This window comes from Pogoniulus pusillus, chromosome 36 (genome assembly GCF_015220805.1).
Source record: "Pogoniulus pusillus isolate bPogPus1 chromosome 36, bPogPus1.pri, whole genome shotgun sequence".
NCBI lineage: Eukaryota > Metazoa > Chordata > Aves > Piciformes > Lybiidae > Pogoniulus > Pogoniulus pusillus.
In genome coordinates this window covers 4,734,933-4,758,155 of record NC_087299.1, presented here as the reverse complement: position 1 = coordinate 4,758,155, position 23,223 = coordinate 4,734,933, and the positions used below count along the sequence as shown (strand labels likewise).

At 54.2% G+C, this 23,223-nt stretch overlaps 1 protein-coding gene across 1 annotated transcript in view; it reads left to right on the top strand.

Moving 5' to 3' along the window:
* The window catches only part of AJAP1 (adherens junctions associated protein 1), a 47,705-nt gene extending 26,730 nt beyond the window's left edge, over nt 1-20,975 (top strand). The window contains exons 3-6 of the mRNA XM_064171698.1: nt 5,331-5,418; nt 6,827-7,069; nt 8,422-8,552; nt 14,916-20,975. Coding sequence (XP_064027768.1) covers nt 5,331-5,418; nt 6,827-7,069; nt 8,422-8,494 — 404 coding nt within the window. The 3' untranslated portion in view covers nt 8,495-8,552; nt 14,916-20,975. The remainder of the gene's footprint in view (nt 1-5,330; nt 5,419-6,826; nt 7,070-8,421; nt 8,553-14,915) is intronic.
* Nucleotides 20,976-23,223: the final 2,248 nt, after the last annotated feature.

The window sequence follows — 23,223 nt, the reverse complement described above, 5'->3', positions numbered from 1 at the left end:
ATATGGTCTCCCTAAGCAGAGCTGTGGAAATAAAGGCCCTGGGGGGATGGAGGTTCTCTTTGTTTTTAATTAAGAGCCTATATCTCCTGTTGGCTGCCACCGTGCATTCCACGCTAGCAAGACATCACTCCAGAATGGATTTTTCTCATGGAATTAATCCTGTTGATGCAGATCCATCCGGGAGCTGTTTCAAAAGGTGGCTGAAAAGGCCAAAACTCAGCACTTTCATCTCGGTGGCAAATAGATGGGCTGCAAAACACCACAGAACAAACCGAGCCCTGGCGCCGAGCGCTTGCGGGAGTTGGGCTTCTCCCTGGGATAAGAAAGAGTTTGGAGTTGAGTTTGGGTGTTGGTGCCTGGCTGCTGGGGATGGTGAGGATGGGTCCCACCATGAGAAGCCCTCCCCTCTCCCCACCGTGAGAGCAGAGTGTGCTGGGACAGCAAGAGAGTGGAAAAAGCCAGCAATATTTCAGCATTTCCAGGGGTTCAAAGAGCGCCTTTGAAGAGCTTTCCCTGCTGGCAGGAGCACATTAAATTCTGCTGCACTAGCAGAAGCGCAGGGGCTTGGACACACTTTCAATTCCATTAAATACTTCTCCTGTAATTACCCTCCAGTTAAATGGTCACTGCGTCAAATTGCCTGGTAAAAGCCTTGTCAGAGGGAAGCTGGCGGGGCCGGGGCCGCTCCAGCTGCCGGGGCCGGATGGGGCGGCAGCTCCCGGGGTCCCTGCGCGGTGCCACGCCAGCCTCTGCGCTTCCCGCAGCTCCTTTCTGCCCTGCTTGATAAGGTGTAATTAACTCACTCGCTGGGGCTGAGCTTCGCCAGCTGCGGTCTTTGACGCGGAGGTGAGCAAACAAAGCCAGCCACCGTGATTCCTGCCCCCAGCTGCACTGCTCCCTGTGTTCTGGGGGTGCAGCTTTCACTGTGAGTTAGGTGCTGGGCAGCTGCCTTCTCACTCTGGAGGAAGAGGAGGGTAATTTTGCTTTATGAGCTATTGATTTTCTTCCTTCAGGTCCCTTTTCCTCCAGACAGATTGGGCTCCTAGGGCTGTGTTTAAAGTAATGCTTTGCTCTTCACAGCCATCTCTCTTTCATCTCATCTCACCCCCTGGTGTTGTGTGTCCCTTATGGGATGCTTCCCTTGTCCAGGACGCCCCATCCATTAGCTCCTTCCCTGGCAGGTTGGGTATTTCTGTTCCATTTTGCTCTCTGTGCTTGTCTACATTTCTTTGAAGGCCTAGGAGAAAGGGTCTGACACATTTGTGGAGTCAGGGTGAAGAGCTGTTAGTGCAGGTGAAGCTTGAGGAGGGCAGATTGAGACTGGAGATGAGGAAGAAATTCTGGACAGTGAGGGTGGGGAGACATTGGCACAGGTTGCCCAGGGAGGTTGTGGATGTCCCCTCCCTGGAGGTGTTAAAGGCCAGGCTGGATGAGACCTTGAGCAACCTGGATTGGTGGGAGGTGTCCCTGTCTATGGCAGGGGTTTGGAACTGCATGAGCTTTAAGGTCTCTTCCAACCCAACCCATTCCATGAATCCATGAATTGTGATGGGCACTGCTTTAAGTCTGCCCAGGAATCATCCCTGTCACCCAGCAGGTCCCTCTTCTCATCATCTCCATGGTTAATGGTGTTGGGAAGAACTTTTCCCACCCCCTTGCAACCCCCCCGGGCTCTGGTGCAGAATGGATGTGTGATGGATGCAAAGGAGCTTCCTTCCACGCCGCCACATATGGCACTGTATGGATGTGCTGGAGTCTAAAATTATCCAGCCCTTCTTAAATCCATGTGTCCTGCTCCGAGGAGCTGCCATCCTTCCCCGGGCTCAGCCACCTGCAATCTGTTCTGCCTCCCCCCATGACGTAAGTGCCAGGACTAATGGCACTGCTGGGTCCTCCTCTGGCCCTGCCGCCTCTGCCTCGGCTCCCAGCCCCCCGCAGCTCTTGCTGCCGGCGCCGCTCCTGCTTTCAAAGCGGTCGGGCACTGGGCTGGGTTTATCTTATTTTTAGAGGCTTCCCTTTTATCTTTTTCGGCAGTGGCCCACTGGGAGCTGCTCCAAGATCGCAGCCAAGGATGCGGCCGGGATGCTGCCGGGGTGGGTGTCGCTCCTGACCCGGCATGGAGCTGCTGGCTGTGCTCCTCAGATCCACCGGGACGCGGCTCCCAGGGTCCCACGGCCCACACAGCTCCGAGCTTGGCGGCTCCAGGGTGATCCAGCCCACCCAGAGCCACGTCCCGATGGGTAGGGATGATTTAGAGCCTACCCCAGCCTGCAGAAACACGGATGAGTTCTGCGAGGCTGTGCTGGATCCCCGAGCACGAATTCCCACAGCTGCTTCCTGGTGTTGGACCCTGCTGGAACTGGAACTGGGTGGAGAAGGTGGGTGCTGAGTCCTCTCCATCCCCTTCCATCCCCCTGCACCGTTCTCAGCCCTTGTATTCGCTTCCCTGACCCGCTTTGTCCTGGCAGCTGCTCGTGGCAGCCGTTCTCGGGAGGAGCTTTGTCACAGCCTGTTGGAACCAATTGAAGTGTAATTGGGAGTAAATGGAGGAAATGGGTCCTTGGCAAAAGAGGTGCTGGAGTGAGGGAGAAAAATAACCCTGACACATCCCATCCCCTGCCTCGGCTTGGCCAGGGCATAGGGGCTGGCAAGCAGCCATCCCTTCCTCTGCATCCCTTCTTCTGCATCCCTTCCTCTGCATCCCTTCCTCTCCATCTCTTCCTCTCCATCCCTTCCAATCCATCCCTCCCTCTCCATCCCTCTGTCCGATGACATCCCAGAGAGGGATCCTGCAGCCCTGAGGAGCAGAGAAAGGACCCCAGATTACAAGGGGTTGGCAGCATCTTTCAGCTCCTCACATTCTGGTAGGTTCTTGCCTTCTGCTGGCTTGGCAATGGAACCATGCCAGGATCCAGAGGACTGGCATTTTGGAAGCATTTGCCTTTGGAAAGCTGTTTCTCCTCAGTCCTACCTCTAGAAAACCCCTTCAGCAGTGATGTCCACAGTGCAGCTAACATCTGCTGCTGCTTCCCACTCCAGACCATGTTCTCTCCTTAAAACCAGTTGAGATCACTGCTCTTTCCTCCAGATCTTCTCCTAGCTCTCCCTATGCTGTATCCACTGGCACAGTGCTAGAAGGTTCCAGGTGAATTCTTCCTTCCAGACACCCTGATGCTTTAGTTTTGGGGTGAAGGCTTCTGCTCCACCATCCTCCAGAGCTTTGTGGTCACCAGGGTGGGTGCCACAACTCCTCTCCCTTCATACTGGTCCTTCCCAAGCATCCTGGGGCTGGCAGAGAAGTCCTCTCCTTGAGCAGTCACTGCCCCAGTGCTTGGCACCAAGCATGGTTTGGTGAATCAGATCTTGGGTGAAGGTGACCTTGGGTTTATCATAACAGACTGTCAGGACTCACAATCCTGATTTATGCCCAGGACACATCCTGGCAGCACAATCACACTCCTCAGTGCTTCCAAAGAGGTGTCTCTGTGGGCTGGAGTCATGGATCAGAATCTGGAATTTGATGCATCTCAGCATCCTGAGGGATCTCCATTTCCCTTCTGAGGTAGACTTCAGGTAGCCTGGATCCTGCAGACTGGGCAGTGCTACCCAGGTGATGGTGGATCTTAAGCAAGGATGCTGAGGTGGTGAGGTGTGGTGCTGAGGCATGTGTTGGTAGGGTTGATGAAAGCTGGGGAGGCCTCTCAAGCCCCCCACACTTGTGCTCCTGATGCTGGATGCTGATGGTGGCCTGCAGAAGGTGAGTGGACCCACAGCCAGCAGCATGCACCTCCCCTGCAGTGGCACTGTGGGGCACAAGCAGCCTCACAAGGCTCTTCTCCTGCTCTTCCCCGGGCTGGATGCACTCTCTGTGGTCTTTCTGGGGGATGAGCAGCCCTTGGGAGGCACCGAACACAGAGGGGGTGCAGCTCTGCCCCGGGAGCCTTGGCTAGTCTGGAGCAGCTTTTCTCCTTTGATGAGTCTTGTCAGCAGCGTGGGCAGGGACACAAAGCCCCCCCGGGCTGTGGAGATGAGCAGGGAGAGACAGAGAAGGAATTTCAAGGGAGCAAAACTTTTGTCCTTGGAGAGAAGCATCAGATCAGGAATCATGAGCTATGGTTGGAGATGCTGCTGATGAATCTCATCTGCCCTAATTACTCAGCCTGCTACTGCCAGGCCTATGCCAGCCTGCTAGGGCTGTGGGCTGTGCTGGACCGAAAGAGGGGGAGCCACAGCCTGGCCCCAAATCTGCAGTGTGGGGGTGTGGGAGAGCCTTGGGAAGTTACTGGGTGGCATGACTGTGGGAGAACCACAGTGGCATTCCCGTGGGAGCATAAAGCCCCCATAGCAAGCAGCATTCCAGGCTGGAATGAGATGCCACCCCCATCCCATCTCTCCCAGGAGGGATTTCTGTCCTTAGAGGAAGGGGTGTGCCTGGCACATGTCACTGTGACCAGGCAAGGGATGCTGGAAGAGCTCCTGCAGCCAGTTCACTGCTGAGACCCTTGTCTGGACAGGCTGGCAGTAGTCTGCCCACTTCCTTCCTGGGTCTGCAGCCGGGGCAGCCTCACGGGCACCCCTGGCTGCGGCCAGGCTGTGGCAGCCGGCTGGGAGCTGGCATGCTCTCGTGTGGGAAGCAGCAGCCACAGACAGCCCCAGAAGCTGGCAGTGCCGGGCATGTCTTGCACAGATGCAGAGATGCCTCTCAGTGTCGCGCTGCTTGTTCCCCTGCCCTGCTGACTCTCGGTGATTTATTAAAACCTCGCTGCCATCAGGAGCTGCAACATCTGCTTGTGCAGAGCGGCACAGCCTTGGGCTGCGGCCAGCAAAATCATTTCATTACCAAATTGCAACTGTAAAGCAGCACGGAATCAGCAGCAGCCTTTGCGCCGAGACGCTTTTGTTTCCAAACTGCTCATTAGGAGGGAGGCAAGAGCCAAAAAGCGATACCCTGGGAGAGGTGAACTGGGAACGGCGGAGCCCACCCTGAGCGTGCCGAGAGGCAGCGCCGGCCCGGCCGCACCGCCCGCAGGGCTGCACCGAGGCTCCTTTTCCGTCCCGGAGGGCAGACGTCCGCACGTCTCTTCCCCTCTTCGTGCCTAATGCGGGCTGACAAGGAGCACACTTGAGAGGGGAGGGAAGGAGCAGCTTCAAGAGGAGTTTATGTAAGGCAGGAAGGAGGATGGCACCGTTGCTGCCGCGGGCTGTGGGCAGCAGCCCCGTGCTGCGAGCTGGTTGCGGGGGGAGAGGCTGTATGTGGTGGGGGGGGAGGGTCTGCTCCCTGCTGCCCAGGGTCCTCCTGTGCCCACTGCCTCTCATTTTTCCCTCCACAGGTCTGGCAGTTCATCAGATCATCACTATTACAGTGTCCCTCATCATGGTCATAGCTGCCCTGATAACAACTCTTGTCTTAAAAAACTGGTAAGGCTTTCACCTGCTGGGGCTGCTGGGGGGTTGGGAGGTGGCAGGAGGCTGGGAGCAAGGTGGGGACAGGGACAAGGTAGGGCCAGGGGTGCCTTTCTAGCTGTGGACACTGAAGCCCGTGGCACTGCAGGAGGGAGTGTATGTGTTGGGGGGGGGGAGCTATACTGAAACCTGCAGAGAGGTTGAAGCACCTGTGGCCACTTGTGCCCCTGTGGTGGGTGGCATTGGGGCCCAGCACATGGGCAGGGTCAGGTGGCCAAGTCTCACATGGGACACATGCACATTGACCCTGTGGGATCGAGTGGCTGCAATGTGATGAGGTCAAAGTCAGCTACTAGGCCATAAGCATGCCAGGACCTGTCTGGCACTGGGGGGCATCTCCTCTGCTGCCTTGCTCGAGCAGCTTTGCTGCTGCTCCTTGCACACCAGCCTGGCTCAACGAGCCCCAGCTACACTTTCTGACCTTCCCTGTGTCTCCAAGGACTGCAGGGCACCTTCTGAGCCCTCAGGTGCCACCAGGTTGAATCATGCCACATCCCCTGGAGCGTTCATGTTCTCCTCCAGCTTAATTTGCTGCCGCTCATGCTCTCAGCATGGCAGAGCGTGTGGCAAAATAGGTTAGCTCGGTGCTGCAGGCACTGCTGCCTTACCTATTTTCCCAGGGACAGTGCCCTACTTTGAGGTCAGCCTGGCTGGGAGACTGATACGGCTGCAGCTTGGGGCTGGTGGGAGAGCTACTGTGCTGTGCCATGCCATGATCTGCACCAGCCCTTCACTCCTTCTGCCCTCTGTGCCCACCCCAGCTGTCCCCAAGAGTTGCAGCAGTTCCATTCCTGCACCCAGGGGGAAGCAGAAAAGCAGGTTGATGAGGAGCCAGCTTCCTACCCAGCATTTAAAGTGCTAGCACACATCAGCAGGTATCAGGAGGAGGTGATGGGAGCAGAGGAAATGGCCTAAAATTGGGCCAAGGGAGGGTTAGGTTGGAGATCAGGAAACATTTCTTTGCTGCTGGAGTAGTAAGGGCTTAGCATCGGCTGCCCAAGGAGGTGGTGGAGTCGATGTCCCTGGAGGTGTTGAAGCAAAGCCTGTCTGGGGCACTTAGTGCCATGGTCTGGTTGATTGGCTAGGGCTGGATGCTAGGTTGGACTGGCTGAGCTTGGAGGTCCCTTCCAAGCTGGTTGATTCTATGATTCTGTGTGGTACCACAGGACATGGTCTGGTGGTGGTGTGGAGGTGTTGGGTAGATGATCCTGAAGGCCTTTGCCAGCCTGAACCAGCTGTGCGACTCCCACAGCTTAATGACCATGGCGGTGCTGGGTTGGTGGTTGGGCTCCACGACCTCAGAGAGGCTTTTCCACCCAGAGCATTGGCACACCTCTGCTCACGGCGCCCTCTGCCCCTGCAGCTGCGCGCAGAGCGGGCGCCCGCGGCGCAACAGCCACCAGCGCAAACTGGACCAGCAGGAGGAGAGCTGCCAGAACCTGACCGACTTCGCGCCCGCCCGCGTGCCCAGCGCCCTCGACATCTTCACGGCCTACAACGAGACCCTGCAGTGCTCCCACGAGTGCGTGCGGACCCCCGTGCCCGTCTACGCCGAGGAGGCCTTGCGCTCGCCCGGGGACTACAAAACAACCTTCAATGGAAACAGGTGAGGTGGCCGCCCTGGTTTTCCTCTGGGGTGGGGAGCATTGACCCTCCCTGGTGCCAGGAGAGGTGCCCATTGGTGGGGTGGGAGTTGATCTGAAAGCGCATGGCAGAGCTGCCTTCCTCTGGCTCTCCAAGCTGTGATGCTCGCCCTCCAAGTGGGCACGGCCGCTGGACCCACCCATCATCCTTGCTGATGAGGCTCAGCCAAGCCCTGGCAGCACTGGACACAGCACATTTTCTGCTGCCCAGCTGCCACTGCCAGCACATGAATGCCACTGGATCCATCTTCCAGCAGTGTGCTGCCTGCTGAGTGGCACCACAGGAGCTGCTGGACGTGGATGAGCTGGGTGATGAATGGGGAGCGGGTGGCGGGCGCCAAAGGCACCATTTGTCTGGCGTGAAGCAACGATGCAGTAACGAGGAGGGGTTTTGGAGCAGCTGGTGGCACGGTTTGAGAGATGCCAGCCCTGGCTCTGTGTGCCCCTTGTGGGCCTGGGGAGGGAAGTGGTCACAGTGAACTCTCTCAGCACCCTGGGCTGGCTCCCAGAGCCTGCTGGCTGGGTGCTGGTGCAGTTCCTCCGTGCTGTAAATGCCTCTTCCCCATCAAAGCTGGGGGAGAAACCAGGAGGAGGGGTGCTGAGGGAGAAAATGGGCAGCCGGTGCCCCACGCAGCCCAGCTGGGTGGTGGCATGTGCGTGTCACCCACAGCTGATGTCTACCTTGCATGAAGGACAGAAGCCAGCTTAAACAGGCGCCTTCTTAACCCTCATCTCCTGCGTGTGCATGGGGTTCTGCTGGGTCACACTTTCCAGGGTGTCCTCAGCTCACCGAAAGCAGAGAACTGCCAGGGAGTTTCAAACCATTTCATGGAATGTGTGTGTGGGCTTGGGGTGAGGTGCCAGGATGCCCTTGTCTGGCTGGAAGGCTTTGGTGCTTTTCTGGCATCAAGCTTCCTTGGGATCCTGCTGGCCTCGGTGTGTTCCCTGGCAGACTCCCTGCAGGGGATGGGCATGGCAGACCCCCATGGAATGGGAGGGTGGCAGACAGGAGATGCCCTGGTGCTGTTTGGGGCCAGCTCCCCTCAGAGCAATTGGCTGCCTCAGAAGGTGCTGGGGGCTTTTGAAGAGGTTTTTACTCCCTCCAAAGGGGTCAAAACATTCACTGCTCCACTCCAGCTTTCAATTCCCCTGTCTGTGCTTCGCACCCCTCCCCGTGCCCCAGGCCAGGAAGCCCATCCAAAGCTCTCCTTCCATTTCCCCCCTCTCAAAGCGCCGATGTTTGCGGCAGGCCAGCAGGGCTTGCTCCGTGTGCCTCACCCAGCAGCCGTGCAAGCCCTCTCTCTGCTCGCTGCAGACCCTCCTCTTCTGACCGGCATCTTATTCCCGTGGCCTTTGTGTCTGAGAAATGGTTTGAAATCTCCTGCTGACTGGCCGCAGCCTGTTTGAATCCCGGGGGCAGGGCAAACGCCATCGGGCTGTTTCCTGGTACGTACCCGCGCTCCCTGCGCCAGCCGCTCGCTGCCCTGCCCGCTGCCACCCATCCCCCTGCCACCCATCCCGCTGCCACCCATCCCCCTGCCACCCATCCCCCTGCTCACGCTGCTGGTGAGGTGTGGGACCAGGGAGGCTCACCCGGCCGGGCTGGCTGGGCACATGTCCCATCATGGAGGGGACCTTGGGTGCCACGAAGGCTTTCCCATGGAGGTGAGTTACAGACAAGCCAGAGCTAATAAGTAGGGACCAAAAAGGTTGCCCAGCACTGGCCCAGGCTGCCCGGGGCAGTGGTGGAGTCTCCATCCCTGGAGGGGTTTCAGAGCCCACGGTGGTGTGGTGCTGAGGGCCATGGTTCAGTGCTGACCTGAGTGTGTGGCTGGGCTCCGTGGTCTGAAAGAAAGGTCTTTTCCAAATGAAACAACTCCATGGTTCTGTGACTGGAATGGAGAGGAACTTGACAGCAAAGGGTCCTTGGGGCAGCCCTGAGCTGAAGCCAGGTGGTGTGGTTCCAGCCCACCTCTGGGACCTGGGCAGGTGATAGCAGGGTCCCTGTCACACGTGGCTGCTCTGTAACTCACCTCCCAGCGCATGCAGGACACAGCCAACACTCATCAGGCCCCAAAACCTCATCTGCTCATGTTTGCTGCCATGAACAAGTCCATGCTCCTGCTGCCAGGGTGCTGGGGTCCTCCTCCGCCTCCTCCTCCTGTTCCTTGCCTTGTGGGATGCCCAGCCTCTAGCCTGTGTGTGCGGTGCCCACTTCATGCCTCGGGTACTGCTGCAGCCCAGGCAGTATGAGGGCATTGTCCTGATTTCAGCATTCTGAGGTGATTTTCTCTTGTTCGAGCTGATCCAAGCTCTTTGTAGCTCCTTGCCTGGCTTTTGGCAGTGGTGACAGCAGTGGCAGGGAAAGCAGCGAGGGTACGGCGCGTGCCAGCTCCACGCCGGGCAGCGGTGCCCGCCGGAGCTGAGCGCTCAGGTGAATTAACTGGCGTGTCCCAAGTCCCTGCTGTAATGAATCATCCATCCAGTGCAAATGGAATTTCCAGCCTGCTCTGGCTGCAGCCTGCTCACTACAGCCTGTTTAACATCCCACTCAGCTATCGAACACGGGGAGCTAATTAGATTAGAATGGAAGGGAACAGAGCAGCGATGGGCTCAGCTGTGCTGAGGGCTGGCTGTGTCTGGACAGGGTGAGGTGGGCACCTGCCAGCGTGGCAGAGAGCAGACAGCAAAGGGCCAGTCCCCTGCTCGCAGGGTCTTGCTGGCTTTGCCCCCTGTTGAGACGTTCCTGCCTGAAAGGGCTTTGATGAGTCAATTTCAAAGGTACTCGTTCCCTGTCTCTTGGTATTGTCTCATTATTCTTCACCATGAGGATGGTAAGACTCTCCTCGTTGCCCAGGGTGGTGGTAGAAGCCTCAGGTGGTAGAAGGTCAGGTTGGATGAGGCTCTGGACAGCCTAATCTAGTGTGAGGTGTCCCTGCCCATGGCAGGGGTGTTGGAACTGGATGATCCTTGTGGCCTCTTCCAACCCTGACTGATTCTATGACACTATTATTTCTTTGACTCTTTCGTTGTGGTCACTACCCTGGAGGCCAAGTGCCATGGTCTAGTTGACTGGATAGGGCTGGGGAATAGGTTGTACTGGATGATCTTGGAGGTCTCTTCCAAACTGGTTGATTCTATGATTCTAAGTATGAAGGGTCCTGGCTGGACAGCTGGTGTTAGTGGGCATGGGCAGCTGGAGGGTGAACAGGAGGGTTCTGCGGTGCCTTCTCTGACAGCTCTTGTGGCCACTGGCTTCAGAAGGCAAGCAGCAGCTAGCCCCTGTGCCAGTTCCAATCCAGATAGTTATGTCTGTGCATGGGCTTAAAACCCAAGCCCAAGCCATCACACCTGGGTGCCAACAGAAGTTCTCATCCCTGAAGTTGAAAGAATGAGCAGCTCCAAGCTGTTGCCCACTGAGAGAAGGCAGTAGAGTTCCCACCACTGCAGCGTGAGGTCCTGCACAGTGTTCATGCCAAAAGCCATGCCCTGCTCACCTCCGTGGGTGCCTTTCAATAGCCCAGAGCCATTCTGCCTTATTAAATCCTTGAATTTCCTGCTTTCAGAGAATCCACAAAAGATAGTGATTTGCTCTGGAAAAATCCATTTGACCTGTACCTGGAGCATCAGGGCCACGGTAGACTTTCAATTGTTGACACAGCTCTGCAGGCTGCTGCTTGCTTTCATCAACAGTAAGGGAATGAGAGGCACCCAAAAACCATTCCCTGCACTTATGCCTGGGCACATGCACCAGGGCTCCTCTGCAATGAACTGGCAGAGTTTGGTAGATTATGGGAAAAAAGAGGGCACTGCCACAGGTCCCTGCCCTGGGTGGGGAGTGTTGGTTGGTGACAAACTCCCCAGGAGCCAACAATGGCCATGAAGATGATCAGAGGGCTGGAAAACCTTCCCCCTGGGGACAGGCTGGGAAAGTTGGGTGTGTTCAGCCTGGAGAAGGGGAGGCTCAGGGAGACCTTAGAGGATTTCCAGTACCTGAAGGGGGCTACAGGAGAGCTGAGGAGGCACTTTTGATGAAGGCTTGAAGTGACAAGACAAGGAACAGGGATTTGAGCTGGAAGAGGGGCAGAGTGAGACTGGAGATGAGGAAGAAATTCTTGCCAGTGAGGGTGGGGAGACACTGGCACAGGTTGCCCAGGGAGGCTGTGGATGTTGAAGTCCAGGTTGGATGAGGCCTTGAGCAACCTGGGCTGGTGGGAGGTGTCCATGGCTATGGCAAGGGGTTGGAGCTGGATGATCTTTGAGGTCCTTTCCAACCCAAACCACTCTAAGAGTGTCCCTGAAGCCCAGGATGCTCATCTCAGCTGCTGTGGCATCCCAGAAGCCTGCAGTCAAAAGACTCAGCCCTGTGCAAATGGTGTTTTGTGTGCCTGCCTGTGCCAGCTGGGACATCCCACAGCCAGGATGAATATTTCAGGTTTCACATGTCTCTGTGTAAGGTAAAACCTTCCATGAGCAGATGGCAGGGCTGGTGGAACCGAGATAGCTCCCTGGTAGATTGTCCCCTGTCATCATGGTTGCCTTGTGCTGTCACTGGACAGATGCTGGCAAGTGCAGGAGAAGCGCTGGGGCTGAGGATGCCTTTCCAACTCTCGTGTCTAGAGGAGAGGCTGATGGGAGAGGAGATGCAGCTGCTTGGGGCTGCACCACTTTCCCTGGCTGGTTTCTGTGGCAGCAGCACCATAGCCTGAAGGTGACTTGAGCTGATGCTGAGCTACTCGCTGCATCTCGGCAGCGGTGGAAGGATGCTCTGGACCATGCAGAGCTTCCTGGCTGGAGGGGTTCTGCAGAGCTTTCCCTTCCAGCCCCTTCTCTGAAGGTGACTTGGGTTGATGCTGGCCTGATGCATCTCAACAGAGATGGAAGGAAGCTGCAGAGCACCCCAGGCTTCCTGGCCAGCAGGGCTACATGTAGATGTCTCTTCTAAGCCCCTTTCTCTGAAAGTCACTTGAGCTGATGCTGCCTTGCTGCATCTTGATGGAGGTGAAAGGAGGCTACAGAGCTCCCTGTCAGAGGGGTTACCAGAAGCTTTTCCTTCTCAGGCCCCTTCTCCCATTGGAAGGGGCACCAGGGGGTCACCCAGCAGCCAGGGTGAGTGGAGGAGCAGGGCTGTCCCCACTTTATAGGCATAGAGCACCCAGAGGGGTCAAATACTGCACCAGTCTTTGTGCCAGAAACCTCTCTCCTTGGAAAGGCTCAAAGCACTTGGCAAGGCGATGGCACCACACAGCTCTTGGCTGGCTGAGGAGCTGCCCAGAGGGTAGAGTTGGGGCTGGAGGAATGGGGCAGGCATTGTGGCCAAGGACAGAGTGGCAGAGAGTACATTTCAGCTCAGTGAGCACCAGGAGGCTGTTTGGGGTTAAACGTGGACTTTTCATATTGCAGTCCCTCAGTGCTGTGCGAGTCCCACACCCCAGTGGAAGGATGGCATTTGGCGGTGCTGCTGGCACCGTACAGCCAGGCAGTCGCAGGGAGCAGATGTAGGGACAGCACTGCAGAACATCAGCCTGCAGAGCTGCAGGCAGCACGGAGGTTGTGTCAGGAAGCCTGGTGGAACTCATCTAGCTACACGGCAAGCAGATGTTGGAGCTCTGTCCCGGGGCCAGATCCACCCCGTGCCAGCAGCAGCCGTGGGGAGGGTTCCGGTGCCCGCCGGGTGCTGGCTCTCCCAGGAGCGGGCGATGTTGCCGGCAGTGAGCAGCTGCTGGAGCTTTCCAGCAGATTGCTCTGCGGCATCAGACCCCAACAGAGCTGGCACAGAGCTGGATGTGGCACCTGGGCAGCAGGCAGCACCTTGGCTGTCCCTGTAAGGAGGAGAGCTGGCACGGCTGCGGCATGGCGCACAGCTGCAGCGGGGCCCGGGGCTTAGGTGCAGAGCAAAGCCATCAACGAAGGTGTTTGTGCCAGGCAGCTCGCTGAGGAATTATCTACACAGGGGTCCGAGGAGAAAAGCTGCAGATGACAGAGGAGATGCAGCAGCAGGGACAGCAACCACCTCGCACACCCAGAGGGGACATTTGCTGAAGACTCGAGTGGGCTTGCCCGGGTACCGCGGCGAAGTGTGGCTGGTTTGGTTTGATTTCCTCCCAGCTTTGAGGCTTTCTGAAATGAAGTTTGAGTTTTTACATTATTCTTGTCCTTAATCCTGCTCTCTTTGACTGCAAAACCCCATGGAATGGGATTAGACAAAAATCGGGGAGGTTGATCAAGCGCTGACCTACTTTGCACAAAGAGGCTGTTTGCAATACAATGCGAATCCACACCCCGCAGCGCCGGCCGTGAGCAGCATCCAGCCGGAGCTGTGCAAACCTTCGGCAGCGTGGGCAGGGAAGAGGTGGTTGCAGACCCGCAGCTCATCCTGGCAAGGTGGCATTGGCCTGAGCCGTAGCTTTCTCAGCGTGCGGTTAGGACCCGTCGCGGTGCGGGGAGCGCCGAGCGGCTGCCGGGACTGCCCCGTTCTGCCTAGCGGCAGCAAAGGGGATTGGGAACACTAGCGAAGAGTAAGGCAGCGTCAGAAGGCAGCCCTGTCTGGGGAGGAAGAGCAGCAGTCCCGGTACAGCCCCGAGGCGGGAGAGGAAGGGCTCTCGAAGCCTTCAGTGCTGGGGCTCGAGGTGGTCTTTGGACTTCTTGCTTAAACAGAGAGCCGAGGAGGAGCCCTTGGACTAAAAGCTGATGGAGAACCAGCGAGCCAGGGGCCATGGTGTGGGCGAGGGTCACAAGCACATGGAGTCACAGAATGCCAGCTTGGAAGGCACCCTAAGGATCCTCTGGAAGGGATCCCAAAGATCATGGTTCGATGTTTCTAGGTGGTGGTGGCATTGAAGTGAGCAGCCTGTGAAAGTGACGGGCATGGGGAACCTCCTGTGACAGCTGGCACAGCAGCTCACCCTGCACTGAAGCAAGGTCTGTGTCTGCACGCTGCAGGCAGCAGTCCCTGCATACCTGCACACAGAGCCCACCCGTGGGCAGCTCTACCAGGCACCTCTCAGCAGTGTGTGAATGCTCATAGCCACCCAGGAGGTCACACATGTGAAGGAGGTGGCCATGGGACAGCGATGGGCAGTGATTGTCTGCACTATAAAGATTACACAGGGAGAGATCTTTCAGAAGGCAGCAAATAAATAGCTTCAGAAGGACTTCAATAGGATCTCTGGTTTGATGCTTAACCAATTCTCCATTGATTTCTTCAGGGCATTTAACTCTAGGAAATCTTGTTAGTCCTCATCAGCATCTCCTCAGCTGCCAGAGCTGCTCTTAGCCCAGCTATGAAGAGCTCCAGGATGATCAGGAGTGAAGCAGGCTCTGGCAGAAGCCCCTGGGGAGATGAACATGTGCAGGAAGGCACACCAACAGCCTTGAGTCCCACCTGCTGCTTGCAAAAGCATCCCCATCCCACTACGAGCATTCTCATCCCACCCCAGAGTGGGCATCTCAGTCCCAATATGGACATCCCAGTTCTACTATGGGCGAATTTGTCCTGCTTTGAGCATCCCTGTCCCAAAGACTGCCTCACAAAACAGATGGAAGTGAGCTGGGCAAGGCTGGAGCTTCTTCAGGAAGCAGGAGGAGTAGTCCCAGTCCCACAAGCAGACTGGGGAGGGGGGGTCATGGACATCCTGCTTCCTCCACATCCCTCTGCCATCAGCATTTGCCCCCCTGAGCCCCATATGCCACTGCTGGGAGGAGGAGGAGGGAAAACCCCCTGGGCTCCCTGGGGGCATCAAGCAATGTGAGTCTCGATGCTCTCCCCTGTGGTGACTTAATCTCTGTTTTTCTTCTCCTCCTTGCCAGGATTCCATTGGTGAACCTGTAAAAAATATACAGACCACTGGGTTACCTGTACCTACCATTTCTGTTTACCAGTAGGAGACTCAAAGAGCAGCGTCCCGTGGGCCAAATCTATTTTTATATAAACCAAGACGCCTGTGGGGAGCTGCAGCTTGTGAGGAGGAGGAGGAGGAGACGAGAAGGTGCCAGAGAAGAGCCCTGTGGAGCAGGAGGGGAAGGGAAGCAAGCACCCGGACGTGGACTGTGACTCTGAACCTGTGCCAACTATACCATTATGTGCCATGCACCGCTGCAGGGGCTTGGCCAGGAGCCCGAGCCGAGTGCCAACGCCTGGACACCTCGTGGAGGACACACGTGGGGCATCTCTTCTGGTGGGGGCATCCCTGGCAGTCCATACGCACCCACAGCCGTGCTCTGGAGAGGCAGCACGCAGAGAGCTCCACACACACAGACCTCCCCTTTTGTACTGCAGCCGATTTTGGAGATCTCAAAGGACTCATTTTTACAGACCATGTCCTGGCCTGGATGTCTCCTTTCCTGACCACGCAGAGACCCAAGCAGGGTGATGGTTTCTACCTTGGCAGCTCGCCCCCAGCCCTCTCTGTGTGCCCGGGGAGATGCAGAGAGCTTGCTCTGTGTGTACCTATGAACATCCAGAGCTGTGCATCCTGCTGGAGCTTCTTTGGTTCCTCCTGTGAAAGGCTTTTCCAGCACTCATGATGGGACTGCAGCAACAGGGCATGACCAGGGCTGTATTGCCAACGTGGAGCCAGGAAGAGGCTTCCCAAAATCCAGCAGGAGCAGCCTCAAAGTCCCCCCAGCTTGGGGAGGGATGGCAAAGAGTTGCAGAGCCTGGCTTGGGACAGGAGGAGAGTGGAGACAGGCTGGGTGGTGGCTGGAAGGGTGCACCTGGGCCACGTTCACGAAGTGCCAGAGGAAGCAGGCGAGCAGGGAGTTTGCTGCAGGCAGATGCCCCAAGCCTGGCAGCTTGCAGCAGCTCGAGGTGGTGGTGAGGGCTCTCCCCAGGCTGCCATAGCCCCACACATCCAAGGGAGATGAGAAGAAGCCAAACAGTCTGCTTCTGCCCCTTGTTCCACTGCGCTGTGGTCCTCACTGTGCCAGGTGCGATGCCTGAGGGCTGGCCAGGGTTGGGTTTCAGGTGTGGAGTTCCAAAGGAGGTGCCTCCCGTGGCACAAGACAAATTTCAGGAGTGAAATGTGGGAGTTTTTCTGGGGAATGGCTCCTAAATTGGCCACAAGACCAAAGCTTGTTCAGCCCTACGAGAGAAATGGCAAAGGAAGGAGCCTGTTGCCTCCTGAGCCAGCCCCAGGCCAGTGAGCTCCAGGGAGCCTCTTTCTTTGTGCCCTTGGCCTTGGCTGGGTCAGGAGCAGGTGCAGCTCCCTGGGGATCTTCCAACAGTGTTAAGAAGGAAGCTTTGCCCACCAGCTTGCCAGGGAGAGAGGGTTCTGCTGCGCCTGCTTTGGTGTATTGCTTCAAACACATCCCATCCCCTGCCCAGCTCCTGCTGGGCTGGCTGGTTTTGGTGGGTGCTGGTGAGCATGCCAGCCTACCTGTAGGCCCTCTGTCCAAGCCTGGGCTGGCCCATGTAAATTGTGCCAAGGCAAAGCTTGCAGAGGGCAGCTGGATGCCCGCAGCGTACGGTACCCATGAGGGTCTGCCTCGCGAGATAGGTCTTGCTGGGGTTGCTTTGACCTTGCATGGTAGGAATGAGAGCAGAGCTCAGACCAAAGCCCTCCAGTTCTTTTTGTACACCACCCTGGGTAGGCAGGGGCAGCTCTGTGGAGCTGCCCAGGCACATTTCTACTCCTCCCACAGTCACTCAGCTCCGTTTCTTTGTCGCAACGAGCCTGAGAACTCCTGGCACCGCAGAGCCCCGCGCGTTCCGCCTCCCTCCTGTCCTTCACTGATGGAATTGCACACTCTGGATTATTTTTCCTGCATTTTTGGAGGCTGCCCGGGAAGAAGTCTTCCTTACTGGACCTGGTGATTACCTTGACTTGAACCAAACATCTCTGAAGGTGTTGGCAACGTTCCCTGCGACTCCGATGAGCCTCAGGCGTCCACCTTGGGCACATTCTGCACCGGGGTTGCTGTCCACCAGCAGCCAGAGAGGAGGAGGAGGAGGGTTCCTGTTGCTCCTGGCCAGGTTTTGGTCCATGATGAATCAGATCCTTCTGCAGAAGTGGTTTCTCGTGAGCACTGAGCTGGGCATGGGTGGCAGCTGAGAGGCACAGCCCTGGGGCTGGGTCTTGGTGTCTGGGGGGTGGTCGACAGGGCTGGGTCCCCTTAGGCCAGCAGAGATCTGCTCTGCTGTTTGTGTTTGGAGACAGCAAGCCCCTAGTGGGCTGGGCACTGGGCAGAGGGGTGTCTACTAGGCAGCTGTGGTGCCCAGCTCTCCAGGGCATTGGATGAGATGCCACCAGGGTTGGAGGATGGACAGGGTCTTGCTAGAGGAGCATCCTCCTGAAGCTTTCATTTTCCCTGGAAAACAGAGAGTGTTTGCCCAGTGCTGTGGGCTCCTGCCCCACTGCCTACAGTCTGGGGGGGGGGGGGGGCTTTGGGCTGCAGTGGGTGCAGTTAAAGCTGAGTGTGGCACCCTGCTGGGGTTACTGATGGGCTGCCCCAGAGCAAGGCTTGTTGGCACCAGAGTCAGCTAAATCCCCTGTGAGGAAAGGGCTTCTGAGCATCATTTCCATCATCTCAGTGTGCTGGGCATCGGTGTTCTGCTGATGTGAGTGGTGCAGCCCTGCCAGCTGCCCTGCCTGGCACAGCTCTTTGTGTGACTTTGCTGGCATCGGGAGGCATGTCTGTTGTGCTTCACCCATTGATCTTCCCGTGGATTGGTGTCTGCTGGCTGCAGCCAGGGCTTCCTGCAGGAATTCTGGTGGCAATTTGACAACCTAAATACATCTCAGCTCCCTCCTTTCCCAGCATTTGGAACGTGGCTCTGAGTCTCTGCTACCTGAAGGGGAGTGGTCAGGTGGAGCTTGGGGGCTGGCAGGTGGCAAGGGCAGAGCCGGGGATGGTGAAGCACCCAGCTCCTGGGAAATTCCCTTAGGAGCTGGAGACAAGGACAGGGAATTGTGTGTGTGTGTGTGTGTGTCTGTGTGCGTGTCAGGGAGAGAATGAAGGCAAATAACCTGGCCCCAGGTGACAGGAGCAGGTTCCTGATGGCAGAACTCCCACGAGCTCACATAGTCTGCAGGAGGGCACAGCCTGGTCACCAAGAGGTGCCCCAGGGAACAAAAGTAGATGCACAATCTTCCCTTATTTATAAGGACCAACAGCACTTGCACTTTATCAGAGAACCCCTCCCACCCCTATGCATGCCAAGCACACCAACAAGGGACAGCTGCCCGCAGGAGGGGAAGGAAGGGCTGGAGCTGCTGATGTGGTGATGCATGGGGCAGGATCTCAGCATCCCCAGGTCCCTCCACAGCAAGAAGAGGTGAGCTGGGGCTGTTCCGTGCCCTGCTGGTGGTGGCAGCCCAAGTAAAGAGAAGGAAATGCAGGCACAAAGTCACATTTCCATGGAACAGCTCAAGTGAGCAGGGCTCTGGAGGAGCAAGCAGGGGACCCTGGGGTCTGCAGAGCTGCTCCCTCAGGACCTCACCACATCACCTTGCCCCGAAGTCTTCTGGTCCCTGGTGATGGCTCTTGATGGGCTCCCTGTCACTGCCCATGAGGGCACAAAGCTTCACCCCGTGTGGTGTCTGTTGTGCCAGGGTCCGTTGCTGTGAGCCAGTCCAGCAGTAACAGGGTAGCTCTGCCAACGCCTGTGCCACCAGGTGCTCTGAATGGGCTGCAGCTGCTCCCTGGAGCAGTGGGGGCTGGCTCCAGGGGTTGGGTTGGTTTTGTGGTTCGTTGGTTGTTCTTTTTTTTTTTCAAGTCTTTACTTGAAAAAAACTTAACTCTGTGTGGGCACAGAGAGGGTCTGAGCAGGTTTGGAGAATTAGGGATTGCTCTGCTGTCAGGCAGGAGCTGAGCTCCTTCTTCAGCCCGAGAGCACTGAGTAGGTAGCAAGAAACGTTCCACCAGGAAACACAGCCCCGTGCACTGCTTGGCATTGTGGGCACTGCAAAGGATTGACCAACAAGCTGGGGAAGGTCCTTTGTGGACATCCCTGTGGTGCCCAGCCTGCCCACCTCGCTGCAGGGCTGTGCTGGGGGCACACATGTGGTGGGACTCGATGCTCAGGGAACCCAGAGAAGCCTCCTAGAGCACAGGGTGGAGATGGCATTGGGTATCCCCCAGAACCCAGCAAATCCACGTTTCCAACAGGGCCTTTCCTTGGCAATCCAGAGCTTCCTGCTGTGCTGTGTTTGGATCTGGCAGCTTGACAATGCTGAAGGTCTGCTCCTTGCTTTGCTCTCCCTCCCTGCTCCCTGCTGTTTTTTGGTTCATTTGACTGATTCCTTAGTTCCTAAGAAATGTGTCACAGCTGCTGCGAGGCCACCGAGCCCCTGCCACGTGCTGGGGGGGAAGGTCCATGTGTTTGTTGCTTGTGGCTCTGTCTTAGTGGGAGAATGGCTTGGGATGAGCCCTCTCACCTGGTCAGGGAGCTGGCAAGACTGGCTGCTCTGTGCTGGCATGGTGGCTGGGATGGCTTCTCCTTGGCTCTGCAGCCAGCTCAGAAGTCCTGGGGCTGAGCAGGGCCCCGGGGCAGTGCAGGATCCTCCTCCAGCAGAACCCTTCCAAAGGCCACGTAGAGCTGCAGGGCAGAGTTGGGGCGGGCAGAGTTGGGGCAGGCAGCGCAGCTCCTTGTGCCAGGGCTACGGGCAGAGCTGCTCCACCTCTTTATTTTTTGTGCCAAACTCGGCTGGTTTGGGGCTACAGGTCTGAGCTACCAAGTCACAGCACCTAGATACAGCAGGCAGGGCAGCAAGGCTTGATACTGAGTCCCCTGGCTCTGGAAACTGGGGAATCCCATGGGCAGCATCATCCCTTGGCACCTCGGGCACGCAGGGCAGAGCAAACCCTGGCACTGCTCCCGTCCCCAGATCTGATCGTTTAACTTCACTCTGTCTTCCCAGCCAGAGGAAAGGGCCACTCGTGGTGGTGGTGCTGGTGATGAGGCTGTGTGGTTGGCACACTCCATGGGCTCACCAGCCTCAGCACCCATCGTGCCACAGCCAGGAGGTCGAGGCAGCTGTGGCAGGAGGGCGTGCCAGGCTGGATTTCAGGTTCCTTTCTTCTCCGTGGGCAGCTCGTTGCAAAAGGAAAGGGTAGCTCAGCTCAAGTGGTAGTTAACTCGTAGATATTCTACACATATTCTATATTTTGTAAGAAAAGAAGAAAAAGAAAAGAAAAGAGAAAAAAAAATTTAAAATTAATAATAATAAATAAAAAATAGAACAAGAGAGAAAGAGAGAAAAGAAAGAAAGAAAGAAAGAAAGAAAGAAAGAAAGAAAGAAAGAAAGAAAGAAAGAAAGAAAGAAAGAAAGAAGAGAGAAAGAAAGAGAGAGAGAGAGAAAGAAAGAAAAGAAAGAAAAGAAAGAAAGAAAAGAGAGAGAGAGAGAAAGAAAGAAAGAAAAGAAAGAAAAGAAAGAAAGAAAGAAAGAGAGAGAGAGAGAAAGAAAGAAAAGAAAGAAAGAAAGAAAGAAAGAAAGAAAGAAAGAAAGAAAGAAAGAAAGAAAGAAAGAAAGAAAGAAAGAAAGAAAGAAAGAAAGAAAGAAAGAAAGAAAGAAAGAAAGAAAGAAAGAAAGAAAGAAAGAAAGAAAGAAAGAAAATAAATAAACTTTGTCTATACTAGCCCAGGCCCAACCCTTTCAGGATGAGTGTGGTTGGACTTTTGGTTTCAACCAGGTTATCAAATCTGGAAGTGAGTTTTAGAGGTTGTTTATTTTTATTTCATTTTTTGTTTAACTTTATTTTATTTTTAGCTTTTCAATCTTTGCAATAAATAAATTTATTTTAGCTCCTTTTTTTTTAATATTTACTTCTATTTTTGTTTGGATTTTTAATTTTTTTTAAATTTTATTTTAGCTTTTATGTTTAGCTTTTTTATTACTTTTGATTTTTTTTATTTTTAGCTTTTTTATTTTATTTTTTAAATTGTAGCTTTTGTTTTTATAATTTTTATTTTTTATTCGTTTATTTATATTTTATTTTTAGCTTTTTCAATTATTTTTTATTTGATTTTTTTGTTTCATTTTATTTTCGCTTTTTTAATTTTAATTTCATTTTTGTTTCTTTAGCTTTTAAAATGATTTTTTAATTTCATTTTATTTTAGCTTTTATTTTGATTTTTTTTTATTTTTATATTTTAAAAACATTTTTATTTTTGTTTCACTTTATTTTAACTTTTATTATATTTTTATTATTTTTATTATTTTCTACTTTTATTTTTCTCTTTAAAAGTTATTTTTACTTTTAACTTTTATTATTTTATTTATTTAATATTATCTTTTAAAAGTAGTTTTATTTTTATTTCACTTTATTTTAACTTTTATTATTTTTAAAATTTTATGTTTAATCTTTTTTTTAAATATTTATTTTATTTTAATTTAATTATTTTTATTATTTTTATTAATTTTATTTTAGCTTTTCCTTTTTTTATTTAACTTTATTTTATATTTTATTTTATTATTTTTATTATTTTATTCATAATATTTTTAGCTTTTAAAATTATTTTTATTTTATTTTAGCTTTTTTAGTTATTATTATTATATTTTGGTTTAGCTTTTTTTAATTATTATTTTTTATTTTATCTTTTTTAATTATTATTATATTTTGGTTTAGCTTTTTTATTATTATTATTATTTTTTATTTTATCTTTTTTAATTATTATTATATTTTGGTTTAGCTTTTTATTATTATTATTATTTTATTTTAGCTTTTTAAATTATTATTATATTTTGTTTTAGCTTTTATTATTATTATTATATTTCATTTTAGCTTTTTTTTTCGCTTTTATTTTATTTTTCTTTTTATTATTTTTCTTTTTTTTTTCGCTTTTTTCATCATTTTTATTTTATTTCTTTTAGTTTAGCCTTTTTTTGTTGTTTTGTTTTGTTTTGTTTTTTAGCTTTGCTGCTTTTGGAGCACAAAAAGAACTAAAAATAAACAACCCTCCACACACACACACACAGAGAAAAAAACCAAACCCTTAAAAAATAACCCTCCCCATTCCCACAGGATTGGCCTCTGGATCTCAGCCAACGCTTCTCACCCCCTCCGCGGCGGCTGCAAAGTGCGGGTTTTTAGCAGTGGCACGAGTGGAGAGAAAACAGGAGGAAAACAAACCCAAGTCGATGTTGCACAAAGTACACTAAGGGCACAGACTCCTGCCCCAGATTCCTCTATTTTAGGTGCCGGGGGGGGTTATTTTTCTGGTCGCTGGTGACGTTTACACTGGGTTTTTATTTTGCCCGACGAGAACACCTTTTCTAACACGGGGACAGCTTTTCCTTTCTACCTGCTCTGACATCACCGAGTACTTCTTTTTCTTTTCTTGGGGAAACAAAACAATCCTGCACTTGATGCCCTGGGGCAGCTCCCAGCCGAGGCGGTGCCCGCCGGCTGCCCCCTAACCGGTGCCACGGCGGCGGTAAGGAGGAGGTTGCCGGGGAGCCGCCTGCCCGCGGGGCCACGCAGCCGGCAGCGGTTTCGTTCCCGAGTGGTTTTTAATTTGTCTCTGTCGTTGGAAGCTGTGTTTGAAGCACTGTAAATGCCCCCGGTCCCAGCCCCTCTGTATATTTAGTACTCTGATGTTACTATTAAATCTGATATGAGAACCGCGCTGCCGCCTGCCTCCTTCTGTGCCGCTGGGCCCTGGCGAAGGGGATGGGGTCGTGCTCGGTGGGGGGCAGGGGTGAGCAGGACCCGAGTGAGAAGACGCTCAGGAGTATGCTGGAGAAACTTCCCAGGCTGCGCAGCCCTCAGGTAAGCACTGAGAAGTGGTTCTGCCCTCACCGGGGAAGAGGGTCTGGTGCATTCCCCTGGTGTCTGGTGCATCCCCTCGGCGTCTGGCGCATCCCCCTGGCGTCTGGTGCATCCCCCTGGCGTCTGGTGCATCCCCTCGGCGTCTGGTGCATCCCCCTGGTGTCTGGTGCATCCCCCTGGTGTCTGGTGCATCCCCCTGGTGTCTGGTGCATCCCCTCGGCGTCTGGTGCATCCCCTCGGCGTCTGGTGCATCCCCTCGGCGTCTGGCGCATCCCCCTGGCGTCTGGTGCATCCCCTCGGCGTCTGGTGCATCCCCTCGGCGTCTGGTGCATCCCCCTGGCGTCTGGTGCATCCCCTCGGCGTCTGGTGCATCCCCCTGGTGTCTGGTGCATCCCCCTGGCGTCTG